This window comes from Salmo salar, chromosome ssa07, assembly GCF_905237065.1.
Source record: "Salmo salar chromosome ssa07, Ssal_v3.1, whole genome shotgun sequence".
Classification (NCBI taxonomy): Eukaryota; Metazoa; Chordata; class Actinopteri; order Salmoniformes; family Salmonidae; genus Salmo; species Salmo salar.
Window position 1 is genome coordinate 10975637 of NC_059448.1, and position 13963 is coordinate 10989599.

The 13963-nt window shown below is 43.2% G+C and overlaps 1 protein-coding gene across 2 annotated transcripts in view; it reads right to left on the bottom strand.

Annotated features, from left to right (window-relative positions):
- rbpjb (recombination signal binding protein for immunoglobulin kappa J region b) overlaps nt 1-2183 on the bottom strand; it is an 86421-nt gene extending 84238 nt beyond the window's left edge. For both annotated transcript variants that reach the window (XR_006770563.1, XM_014206508.2), the window contains exon 1: nt 2049-2183. Coding sequence is in view for 1 of the 2 variants with exons in the window: in XM_014206508.2 (XP_014061983.1) it covers nt 2049-2068 (20 nt within the window). In the remaining variant the exon portion in view is untranslated. The remainder of the gene's footprint in view (nt 1-2048) is intronic.
- Nucleotides 2184-13963: the final 11780 nt, after the last annotated feature.

Below are 13963 nucleotides of genomic sequence, written 5' to 3' on the forward strand. Positions count from 1 at the left end.
AAACTCAGAAATAGGCTATATAAAGCCTACCGCTTCTTACATTTTTCCAATAAGAATGCATATTCTTATTGGACCCAGTTCAGACTGCCCTCTCATCTCTGCACTAGTGCCCTACCTCAACCCCAGGTCCCTGCCCTGCCAACCCTGAGAGGGGGCCTTGTCTGTCAGATCTGACCCTGTGGGGTTGTGGGGGCACTGGGCTGTGTACAGGCCGGCTGGGCTGTGGGCTCTCTCTCTCATCCCTAGCCTCCAGCCTCGTGTCCAGCCACATGATAATAATGACCCCTTATGGCATTCTAACCCCCCCCCCCCCCCACTCACTCCATCCCCCGCAGAAAAAAAGCACACAGCTTTAGTAAATATCATCTGGACAGGTGGCCAGCCACCCAGACCCACCCCGCCTGCCCTCTCTCCAAACAGATATCAGCTCAGGTCTGCTGGAAAGCCCCAAATGAGCACGCAGGCATTGCCCCACCCCCTCCCCCAAAAGGCCCAGCTAATGTCTGTCACCCACTGAGCTGTCTGTGGGGATTACTGACTCCACAGTACAAAAAGGCCTGTGTTTGGCTAATGTGCAGGCAAACCATCGAAATTACAGGACTGTTTTGGGCATGGGAGATATCCATAGACCAGATAGCTACTGTAGATGCTATTTTGATAGTAGTTTATAATACATCATAGTAACATTAATACTAGTTATTGCATCATAAGAGCATTGGAAACTTGGAAAATTAAGCTATAGAGTAGTAGACTTAAGGCAAGCTATGATGACAATACTATTTCCCAGTCAATGATAAAGTCTGGTGACATATAGGCTAATTAAAGCACATTCCATTGATCTTTTTTCATAAAAGAATTACCCACGTTTCATCTCCCAATTGCAAAATTAGCTACAATCAAAGAAATTAGACAAAGCCCATGAAACGGACTAACATTCAAGAAGATAGCGAGTCTGAGGTTATCATTTACCTCGTAGCCTGCAGCAGAAATAATTCAGGGTATTTAGACAGATTAGATAGCTGCCTCTTTTAGGATTGCCTTTCAGAAATGTAAGTAGCTTAAAACTAGTTAAATAACTACAGTAGCTAATTTATTAGAGCGTTGGCTATTTCATAAAGCAGCGAACCAACGTTGGACAGGGGCGTCACATTTCAAGCATATTTTCTTTGAGCTTTACATTTCAGTGGCTCTGTGCTGGCTATCTGACGTTTACCGACCTATATAGAAAGATACAAAATTCCACATGTACAAAATAAAAACAAATATCCACAACGTGATGTTTTTGGACTTTCGGGTAGTTTCTAGAGAATTAGCGTCAGGTTATGCCCCTAGTTGCGCTCAAAAATAAAATAAACATTAGTCTGCACCGCGCATGGAGAGGATATGGCATGGGAAAGCACGGGACTGTTTTATAAACACCACTTTATATTCGAGTGCATTTACGCACGGCAAAACATCACACGTCTGCAAGTGTATTTACCAACAATCGATAGAGAAATATCCAGACAGCTAGCTAGTTAGCCAGCCAGCTAACAACACAGACTTATGAGTTGAACGCAATGTAGACAGAAAACGATGCCTTGCTTGACAAAGCCACAACGTGTTTCAAGCACAGCGGAACACTATATTCAATTGCAACATGGTTAGAAGGTGAATACATTTATATCGTGGGATATATTGTTGAATAATGTTCTCTAAAAATATAGACAAACACAACCGTTTATTTTTCCCCAACCCAGAGCGATTGTACTCGTGTCGTTGCCTGGTGCTGAAAAAGGACCTCAATGCTAGCAGCAACGAGCTAGCTCCAACCCCACAACACCGCACCGTGGTGCAGCAACAGTCAGTACAGTGAAGTAGTCAAACGAAAAAACACACACACAATACATTTAGACAAAGAAAATGCTTTCACCGACTGAAAACAAATGTCCATAAATACCCAAATGTGGTCGGCAATCTATGCTCGAACATAAGCAACCAATTCTCTCTGAAAAACTTAAATTCACTTTAACTCCAGTACAACCACCAGCCCTGAATCTCAGACTTACCCTGTCACAACAGGCGCCATCTTCCACAAACTCTCACCAAAACTCCAACACTCGCGATATCCTTTCTCCCCAGACCAACAATCCGCGGAGACAACAGAAGCAGACTGGCAAAGCAGGAACGATGGAGAGGAGTCCAGAAAGGAGGGGGAGGCGGCGGGTAGAGAGTGAGAGAAAAGGGCAGACACCACAACAATAGGCGTGGGAAACTTCAGACATCACGCGAGACCGGGAAAACTCTCACCATAGACAAACATGGAGGGATCGTGGTCCTATCGCGAGATGGACGTGGAGTGGAGTTGTTGCTTATTTTATAGCGCTGAAATAGTATTCCCACGTGTTCACGGGGTAATAAATTACAGCACCGATTGGAACATAGTTTGGCATAGAATTTTGCACAATGTTGTGAGGAAGCCTGTATTTTCCCAGGCCCCCAGGACTTACTCTGTATGCAATAATAGTGTTTAACATTATTTTTTAATGACTTCCTCATCTTTGTACCCCAGACATACAATTATCTGTAATGTCCTTCAATCGAGCAGTGAATTTCAAACACAGATTCCAACACAAAGACCAATTCCTCACAAAGAAAGACACCTATTGGTAGATGGGTAAAAAAAAAATCTAAGCAGACAATGAATATCCCTTTTGAGCATGGTGAAGTTTGGATGGTGTATCAATACACCCAGTCACTACAAAGATACAGGCTTCGTTCCTAACTCAGTTGCCGGAAAGGAAGGAAACCGCTCAGGGATTTCACCATGAGGCATAAAACTGTTACAAAGTTTAATGGCAGTGATAGGAGAGAACTGAGGATGGATCAACAACATTGGGGTAGCAGGTAGCCCAGTGGTTAGCGCATTGGGCCAGTAACCGAAAGGTTGCTGGATTGAATCCCCAGCTGACAAGGTCAAAATCTGTTGTTCTGCCCCTGAACAAGGCAGTTAACCCACTGTTCCCTGGTAGGCTGGGGAATTTGTTCTTAACTGACTTGCCTAGTTAAATAAAGGTTAAATACAAAATTGTAGTTACTCCACAATACTAACCTAATTGACAGAGTGAAAAGAAGGAAGCCTGTACAGAATAAAAACACTCCGAAACATGCATCCTGTTTGCAGCAAGGCACTAAAGTAAAACTTTTTTTTTAAATGTGGCAAAGCAATTCACTTTTTGTCCTGAATACAGCGCGTTATGTTTGGGGCATATCCAATACAACACCTCAGACGTGGGACCAAGTCATTGTTTTACAAGTTACAAGTAAGTCTCAAGTCTTAGCACTCAAGTCCCAAGTCAAGACAGGCAAGTCCGAGTCAAGACCGTCAAGTATCAAGTCAAGTCGCAAGTCCTAAACTTAGAGTTTCGAGTCCTAAACAAGTCATAATGTGCTCGTCACCATTTCATATTTTTAACAAGAGTAATAGTATATTACATTTACGTAAATCATGAGAAAGACCAATAGTGATCGACTATCGAGGATCACTATGGTGCGCAATCGGGTGATGTAGGCTTGTAGAGAAAAAATGTATGAAATGTATGCATTCACTACTGTAAGTCGCTCTGGATAAAAGCGTCTGCTAAATGACTAAAATGTTTTTTTTTTTAAGTAAAATGTACACAATCGCCCAAACTTAACACACACACACCCTCTCTCTCTGTGTGGTTACAGTAGGCTAACGTATGTCAATGGTTTAAGGAACAGCAGTAACATCAGGCAGGATTTAGGCTACCAACTGCCTAACCAGTTGTAGCTCAATCTTGGGTGCAATGATCACGTTCCCTCACTGACTGACTGTGTGGAGGCTCATTGATTTAACGTTACGTTAGCCTACGTTAGTAGTAATAAAATATATAGCTGTCGGCTATATTAGCCACGACTTACCGTTCTTTGTGCAGCTTCAAATGTCGAACAAAGTTGGAAATTGTTGCGCCTCTGTCTGTAATTTTCATCCCGCATGTTTTGCAAGTTGCAATCCAATTTTTTGTTGATACAGTGTTGTCTTTATATCCCAAAAATAATTGTTTTGGGTATCATCTTTCCAAGGGCTCCATCTGAATTCACCCGCCGACGTTCCTCTGCACTGCCACGCACAACTTTTTCTCAGCTGGCTCAATTTGATTGGCTGCTGTTGTCTGATTCAAACTGTAATCCGTTAAATGAAGAGTGGATGCACTGCACACTTTTTTAAAGAGCATCATTTTTAATATTTGGGCTTGGAGAGGGTATCAAATCAGGTCGAGTCATAAGGCTCAAGTCCAAGTCAAGTCACGAGTCATTTTATCATATTTGTGACTCGAGTCCAAGTCATGTGACTCGAGTCCACACCTCTGCAACACATTACTGAGTACCACTCTCCATATTTTCAAGCATAGTGGTGGCTGCATCATGTTATGGGTATGCTTATAATCGTTACGTTTTTCAGGATAAATGGAGCTAAGCACAGGCAAAATCCTAGAGGAAAAACAAAATAACTGACTAAATAACTCTGGCAGAATCCATATACCCACATCTTCTACGTAGTGCACCAGATGCTACCTTTCCCAGTGCATACCATATAAATCCTCACATTTCATATCCTTCAGCTTAACTCATTTTTATTGACCCTTTGCAGGTCTGCCAGAGAGAGAGAGGGAAAGAGAGGAAGAGAGAAAGAGAGGGGGGAGTCAGGGAGAGAGCAAAAGAGAAAGGGAGAGTAAGAAAGATGAGGAAGTCAGAGAGTGAGAGGGAAATAGTGAGAGAGAGGGGGGTTGCATGAGAGTGTGACTGGCTTGACGCCCACACTATGAAGACACAGAGAGAGAGGAGGACCACATCCTCCCCAATCCGATTTTCCATTCTTTCATCATTTTAATGGTCAGCCAAAGACCTCTAGCTAGTCCCAGCACTGAATACAGGAAGAGTAAAGTTTCTCCAAATGTTTTACAGCTGAACACAGTAAAAAAAACAACACAAGTGCAAGTACATTTCAGAAGAGGGAGGGAAAAAAAGAGAGAGAATCAAGCTATTGCTGTCGATGGTTGTCAATATGTTATATTTTTTTGTTTAACAACTGAAGTTGACCTCTAACCACTCACTGTTGTAAAACTCATAACATATTTTTATGGATACTTTCCTACGTGATTTAACGTTTCCTTTTTGGCCCCGCCTTGTAATCCTGATGTCTCCGACTGTTGCTTTTTGGCATCCGCATCATGATTCCGAGTACTTTGGAAAATTCATGTGTGACCTCACAACCAAAACAATGTGGTAAAACATTCCCATTAAAGGCTAAAGCACCACGTTTGGTTCTAATCAAGCGACGTCGATCATTTAGCAGAATTTCTCCATCTACTCAATCTTTCCCTGTCTTTCCTCGCCCCTCTCTCTCGTAAGGTATAAAACAATTATTTTAAATGGACAGGAACGCTCTCTAGAGCTCAATAAAGGGAAGGGAAGCTGCCAATTCAAGCAATCATGACTATGCCACGAGTGCTCCATCTATAAATCCTCTCACTTGACTGCCTGAGCGTCTACCGCCAATAGACAGATTGGTCATCATTCGCCAACCTCCTTGTTTCCAACCAGACCTGACTTTGTCATGTTGTGAATTTGCCACAAGGTAGGTTGAGTCACGTGATTAACTACTGTACGATGGATTTGGCAGCTCGTCTTCCATTTTGATATGTTTATATATTCGTCACTAGGATAGACAAGTCTGGACAGCCTTTTTCTTTGGAGCATCTAGCTGAAATAGTCAAATGAATGAGGGGAAATTATAGTGTGTTTTGAACTCTGAAAACACATTTTCATGGTTTTGAGTTCAGGGTCGTAATGAATCATTATGAGAGGATATTTGATCTTTTATTTTTGGTTTGAGCTTTGTGAAAGCAAATGAGGAAAAAAGCCAGACGATCAAACAAGTTGCAAAGTTGGACTACAGGTTCTTCAGCAGTTCCTTGGAAAGCAACTCAGTTGACACCTCATGGATTTGTGTGGAATCTGTTGTGATGAAACTTCCTAAAATAGCTGGACAGACAGTCAGATAGAGAATCAGACATACAGACAGAGAGAGAGAAAGAGAGGTGAAGATTTCAGACTCAGACATAGACTTTCAGATGGACACAAAAAGAACAGAAAGTGTAGGTGCCAGACAGCCAGACTGACAGGCAGACAAAAACAGGAAGGAAAACCATATTTACCCTGTAACCTAGCATGCGCTTCTCTCCTTCTCCCCCATATAAACAAACCTTTTTCAAGCCTCTGCATCTGTCAGAACCAACTCAGATATTATCCGGTTCTCTTTATGAATCAAAGCCACAGCGCCTCACAAGACGAGAGTCACACATCACTTTGCATGGCTAGTGTGAGGGAGTTCAAGGCATGAAGGACGGTGAGACAGGGTGGGCTATGTCTGCCTGTACGGGGACGCCTAGGAGGGGCACAGGCCAGACAGCTTTACAAATGGAGGGGACCTGGAGGTGACATGGAGTCCAGGGGGAGAGGCTGGTGCTGGGGCTTGAAAAGGCCTGACCGACCCCCCCCCCATCCCATCTCTCACCCTCCACTCAAAGCTCCCCATCACATGACTGTCTGTGAGTGGTCCTATAGCCTGGATCAGAGCTTTTCTGTTATGGTGTCAAAATGACGGGGTGATAAATTGTACATATAGTGCTAAGAGAATTCTGACTGTGTATGTTACAAAAATGATAAGTAACATTTTTACAAGCTTTGATAAAGAGATAAAGCAAGAAAATCTGCTTTGGGGAGTAATATTGGCATTTCTGTCACTTGACAAATCTTAAGGGGTCAGATTCAGTTACATGATATATTATCTATACAATCATGACATTTTAGACTTACAAAATGAAGTTACTTGACATGGTTACATATGTACTGTTAAAGTGAAACCAGAAATACCTGTCCATGTGTATCGGTTACAATGGGAGAATTTATTGCCTTCATTATGGGATTAATGAGGTTTTATTGCTTGTTAGTCAATCTAAAACTTGATAAGAAATCAAAGTCTTGATGGATTAGACATAAAATCTATGTCAAATGTATTTTACAAGCATTTGGAATGAGTCATAGTTGTGTGTAACACATGGACCATAAATGTAAAAAAAAATTATTCTTATCAGCATTGGAAATTATAATTACACTATTAACAAAACATAAAAAAAATATATATATATCTTTAATTTCTCTATTTTACCAAGTCCTAGACCTTACACCTATGACAACAATTGTGTTATAATCACCTCAGTGGAGTTGTCCATGGCAGATTGTATTCTCATTTCATATGAGGGAAACAGTTTAATAAAAAGTATATGAGTGTCGTCTGATGTCCCTGGCTCTGAGCAGGCTCTGCCTTGGCACTGTCTTTTACAGTTCAGTCTTTGCCTTGGGCCACTGCACCGTCTGATATAAACAAAAAAAAATGGTGCAAATGATCATGAGTTCTGAAAATATGTATTATTCATTATATTATGAAAACAGGAATATGTTGAATCCTTTAAAAAGACTATGAATTATCCCAAATTAGTTATTTGCTAAACAATAACTTTTTGTATTTTGCCATAATAGTTGCAACCCTCTACTTGTAGTAAAGTAAGTAGCCTTGGCTTGTGTGAGCCAGAAGGAACTTATCGATTTTGGCTCACATTTCTCAGTACTAGAATGAGGTTATAACCACATCAACAGGTTTCCTGGCATGTCCATATTACACCAGCAAATGGCAAGGCTGTGACATTTTAGTGTTTTCTATATTCCATAGAAGATGTCCAATTTTCTAAACTAAGACCCTGGAACAGGCCACCACAATAGTGATAAGCGAATTACGATAACAACATCAGCCGTTCACATGATGCGTTTTCAGTATAGATCACATTTTCTGGTAGAGATCACATCATTTGTTTTCTCCCCTCAGGGACAGACTGAACTCTCCCCCTTAAAGTTGACTACTCCCCTCAGTTTAGACCCAAACACCCTGGCTTGCATCCCAAATGGCCAGCTATTCCGTATAATATAGTGCACTACTTTTAATGGAACCCGGTCAAAAGTAGTGCACTATATAGGGAACAGATATATAGAAAAATGTCTTAGTCACAGTGAGATTATGCAAGTTGATTTTAACAGTAGTCATTTAGCAGACGCTCTTACCCAGAGCAACTTACAGGAACAATTATGGTTAAGTGCCTTGTTCAAGGGCACATTGACAGATTTTTAACCTAGTTGGCTGACGGATTCGAACAAGCGACCTTTCATGTGTGCGCAACCAACCATTCAATGAAAATGTAATTAGTCAAATGACAGAGCAATTCCAAACAGGAGAAGGAATATCATATCATTGATAAGGATCTGATAGGATGCACTGCTGCTGCCACAGTTTGTCTGAGAAGTTCATACTGAAGATAGAGGAACAATGAGGCCTAAGTGTGGATTCTATCAGTTTTTACTTAAAACGTCTTGTGACTCCAATGTTCTCTCTTCAGCCATTTTTTTATTGTGTTTTTTTAGGGCGATATTTTCATAATGCGTAAAAGCAATGTGCAAAGTGAAAAATGATTTAATACCATGCACACTTGTGAATGCTTTAAACGCATCTGCAATAAGCTTTGTGAACTGTTCATTCGCCTTAGGCCTACTGTAGTTTCCCTTAACAGGCTAATAACATTAGACACGTTTGGTATAATGTCAGGCAAGTTAAAGCCAATGGTAGTAACCTAAAATATACAATAAGGACATTGGAGCCACATGTTGATTTGCATAAGCAACTACATTCACATCAGTTTCCATTGCCATAGTATGATCGGGAAGTCTTTATTAGATAGTATGTTACTGCAGACATACTTTTACTGTAAGTGACACTCATGTTCCTCCCTTCAGGCTATGTGGAAATCATGAGTCAATACATACTTCCACACTGTGTTTCTGTTATAAAACAAAATGGGCCTTTCTGCAAACCTCAACAGAAATTATTTTGTTTGTTGTCAGGATGTGGTGGAAATATTTGCTCCTGAATCTTCATATGCAGTGTCAATAAGGACCCGTTCAATAAGGACCAGTTCCAATGTTTTGGGAGGTTTCCATTGTAGTGAGGGCTTGTACAGAATCCCTGCTCAAACCTAAACCAGACATGAGAACAAAGAGGGAAAAGGACAGAGATGTCATAACAAAGGTTTCAAAAAAAAAATACATCTCTCCACTTTGTGTAAATTCTTATGAGATATTCATGTACAGTAAACTAAGCTCAACAGCTGGTTAAGTTTGGGTTAGTGCCCTTATTCTGCAATATGCTCCAGACACAAGTTGGTTCAGTCACATATAGCGAGAACTTAACACCTTTATGTAAAAAATAAATATATATATATATATATATTTAGAGCAGTCCCAGCAATTACAAAATACCAATGTAATCCATGGATAAATCCAACTCATAAAACCTTGGTTGAACCAAAATAAAAGAAAACTTTCCTTGATGTTTTAGGTCGTCAGAATGGCAGTGGCGATACCTTACCTTTCAAGTTGATCCTGTCTAAAGTCCCATCACAGTCTCCCTCTCTGAGTGGTGTATTACATGACCCATGCTTCCTTCTTGTTGCTAATGCTAAATGCTATTGTTGTGAAGATAGTGTTTGGATGGACAGCTTTACTTTGTCAACTGCAGCATTTTAAACCCTGACCTTAGATTCTCTGCCACACACACACACACACACACACACACACACACACACACACACACACACACACACACACACACACACACACACACACACACACACACACACACACACACACACACACACACACACACACACACACACACACACACACACACACACACACAGAATAAAACACACAGAAAAAAACACAGCGTCACACAAATAGACATAGATTAACACAAAAAAGGCAAACACACACACAGCCCCACAGTATGAGCCTGCCAAGTGAGCTGCAATGAGGCCCTGACCCTCTGGTTCCCCCTCGTCCTCCATCTCTCTGGCTGTCAGCCGGAGGGCCCAGAGAGACAGGAAGAGCCCTGGTGATTAGGAGAGGGGGCCCGTCGAGGGGGTCCGGCGGCCCTCTGACCCACTGTCCAATTCCTGGCAGCCAGCCGTGGATTCTGAAGAGGCCCCGGAAATGTTTGTTGGAGGATGCATACCCCAGACTAGACAGCAGGGACTGTTTTGTGATGAGCAGTAGGAGCTGCTAGGAGGACAGAATGTATAGTGTTTGTTATGGTAGGCTGTTAAAAGGGAATGAGTGGGTGAGGATGGAGGAAGAGGGGAAGAGGGCGGAAGAGAGACAAGGAGAGTAATAGGGAGGAGGAGAGGAAGTGGGAGGAGGGAGGAAGAGAGACAAGGAAAGGAATAGGGAGGATGAGAGGAAGACAGACAAGGAGAGGAATAGGAAGGAGAGGAAGAGGGAGGAGGAGGAGGGGAAGAGGGAGGAAGATCGACTTAGGAGAAGGAGAGGAAGAGAGAAGGAGAAGGAGAGGAAGAGAGACAAGGAGGAGAGGAAGAGAGAGAAGAAGGAGAGGAAGACGGAGGAGAGGAAGAGAGACAAGGAGAAGGAGAGGAAGAGGAGAAGGAGAGTGAGCTAGAGGGCTAGAGGAAACGGGATAGCAGGCCATTCAGCGGGAGAGCGTTTGAAACACAGGTGCCTCATTTGTCTGCCAATAAAGCCCCTTCTGAATGAGCAAACCTGTGAATGAATGTTTATTTGAGCTATTGAGAGCAAGATGAATGAGCAAGGGAGTGAATGAATGGATGAGAGAGAGAGAGTGAAGGAGTGTTTGTAAAAAGAGTGAAGTTGCCATTGAAGGAGCACTCCATGGAGACTGTAGTTCCAGCTGTTAGGGTAGAGGGAGGAGGAGAGAGGAAGGAGGAGGGAAAAGGAGGGAGGAGGGGAAGAAAGAGGGAGGAGGAGGGAGAAAAACAAGGCAGAGGGAGGGGAGCAGAAGGGAGAGAGGTAGGTAGGTAGGTAGATGGAAGAGGGGGTAAAGATAGAGAGGGATGAGAAGGAGAGTAGAGGCAGCAGAATGAGGCAGAGAGGTGGAGCGAAAGAGAGGGAGGGGAGCGATAGAGAGGGAGGGCCAAGGCAGAGGGAGAAGTGGGAAAGGTCAGAGTAGTGAGGGAGTGGAAGGGTAGGGGTAGTGAGGGAGAGGAGAGGAGGGGGAGAGGAAGGGTAGGGGTAGTGGGGGAGAGGGAGTGGAAGGGTAGGGGTAGTGAGGGAGAGGGAGACGGCAGAGGGAGGGAGAGGGGGGCAGTTTGGTTTTTAGGCAGCCCGTCTCAGACAATGTGACATGGCACACGCTATTAATTCTGGCTCAGCAGAGCCCCTGCCCAGCCATCTGCTCAGGGTCACTGCCCCCCCCCCGTCTCCCCGTCTCCCCCCTTTTTAACCCCTGCCTAGCAGACACCCAGTCAGCACCCGCGCCCAATCTCCATAAACAATGCAGCCAACCTGCTCCTGTGACGGGGCCCAGGCCCACACAGAACAATGGCCTGTCAGGTGACAAGGGCCTCCTGGAGTTAATATACATTACAAAAGGGCTTTTTTTAAACGTCAGGCTTGCTCTTGCTCGCTCGCTCGGCGGCCCGTCATGGTTGAATTTGAGCTTGGCGTTCGGTTGTGTTAGTTTGGCCGTTTGTTTTGTTTCGTCCCCCTCTCTAAGCGTGGCAGGGTGGTGCTGTTGAAAAAAATAAAAAAGCAGGGAGGGACAGAGAGGGATGGTGCATTTCCCCCCCATCTCAAATCAATTAATTTATGTCGGTTTTAATATATTATTTTTCCACTGACTTTTAAGACAGTTGGCAAACCAACATTAATTAATCTTGAAAAGAAGTATATATTTGACCTCTAAAACAAATAAGTCCCATTTAACCTTTTAAGTAAGGAGTTGGGTGAGGGCAGCATACAGCTAAATATTTGGGATCTTTAAACCGTAGCAAGGAGGGAGGGACCGAAGCCTTGGCTGATCAGACATCTTTACGAGCTATCTACGTGTCAGCATGCCCAAGGGGGCGTGTGTTTCCTCTCTTCTGCCATCCTTTCCGCTCCATCTATTGTTTCATTGGACAAATGATAGAGACATGTGGCAGAGTGAACACACTGTTTTTAATTGTGATGATGCGTGTTGATAGGCTGGGGTTTAAGGGTTTAAGGTTAAATCCCTAGAAATCTGTTCATCATGTCTGGAGAAAAACAAACAAATAAGACTTGCCACCCCCCCATCTCTTCAGTCGTCACAGATCCCAGACGGAGGCCCCCATAACCACCATGACAACAATACTGGCCTGAACATCTCTCTCCCTGTGTAAACACCATTTATAACATACAGTACGTGTGTACATTACAAAGTCACTTCAGTCTCTTTTCTGGAGCTACGAGTTCCACCTGATTCGATGAATGACGACTAAATAAAAGTAGGAATAATCTCAGACATTAGTCCCTTAAACTCAGTTCCCATCTAACAGCCGAGATGACACGGTTTTAGTCTCTGGTAACTTCAGATGACTCAAATTGATGGAGAGTGTTTATGTGGACACTACAGTAAGTCATTATATGGATATAGTAGTTAAACAATAGTTAAGGTGCCAATAACTTGGTCAGACATCATTTCATTACGCCTATTGCTTCTTGTTTTAGAATTGAAGGGATGGCGAAGGTCCTTTAGGTCAACCTGGAATCAGGAAGGAATAATACAAAAATTGGGAATTTTAGGAAAGTTACCAGAACAGTGCAATTCTAGTTAGGATGGTATATCGGAAAATCAGTTGTTTATTCACAAGAGGGACAGACTGGTCAATGTTGTGTTTGTTTGTGCGGCAGTTTTTCCACGTTCCTAGAGAGAGAACTGAAATAGAAGAGTGAGCGGGTGTCATCAACAACAGCCAGCAAGTCAGCAAGTCAGCGAGCCAGCGGATGACCCCTGGGAACACAGAGAGAGGGAAAGCAAGAGAGAGACATTGAGAGAGATGGAGAAACGGAGAGACATTTAAAAAGACCAGTTGAAAAAAAAGCTGTAAAATTTCCAGACACAAAAGCTACAATGAACCTGTCTCTGCTTAATATCACAGCACAACAAAAGTTTTGACTGTATACAGACACACCTCGGACTCTCTGGTTTGGGTTTGAGGAGTAACTAGGCCTCTGCCATAACAGCCTGTCCTCTATAGGACAAACCTCTCCGTCTTCTCCTCTTTATCCATTTAAAGAAAAATGATTACTTTTAAATAAAAACATATTCCAGTCTTTCCCCCTCTTCTTCATTTTATTTGGTTTCATTTTTAGACCGTCTTCTTCCTTCTCTGTGGGTTAGCGCCTAACTCTTGAGTGTGATTGGGTGAGATGAGTGATGGGCCAATAGGGTGATGTAATGGATGTTCTTTCAACGGTGACCTCATTGGTCCAAACCACAATGACTGCATGGCATCCAAGTGTCAGGGAACAGTCTGGGCCTTCTGAGGGTAGTTAGCAAGCTCATCCACATCATCTGTGAAATGACACGCTCCTTTATTCTTCTCTCTGCTGGCTAGCTCTGTGATTGTTTGTGGGGAAGCTGGGCAAGACATGAGGAGTGAAGGAGAGAGGGAAAAGGGAGTGGGAGAGAGAGATGGGCCTCACGTTTGACCAGAGAGAGAGAGAGAGAAAGAGAGAGAGGGGGGCGGAGGAGAGAGAGATGGACCCCACCAGAGGGAGGAAGAGAGAGAGAAAGAGGGGCGAAAGAGAGCATGCGAGAGAGAATGCGAGGGGAGAGGGAGGAGGAGAGTAAGTGATAAATGGGCCTCAAGCTCCACCAGAGATAGAGAGAGAGAGAGAGAGATAGGAGGGGGGAACTACAGGCTAGTTAACCATGACATGGAAACAGTGACACAACCGTCCACAATGTCCCAGAACCCTACTGATAGAACCCTACTGATAGAACCCTACTGATAGA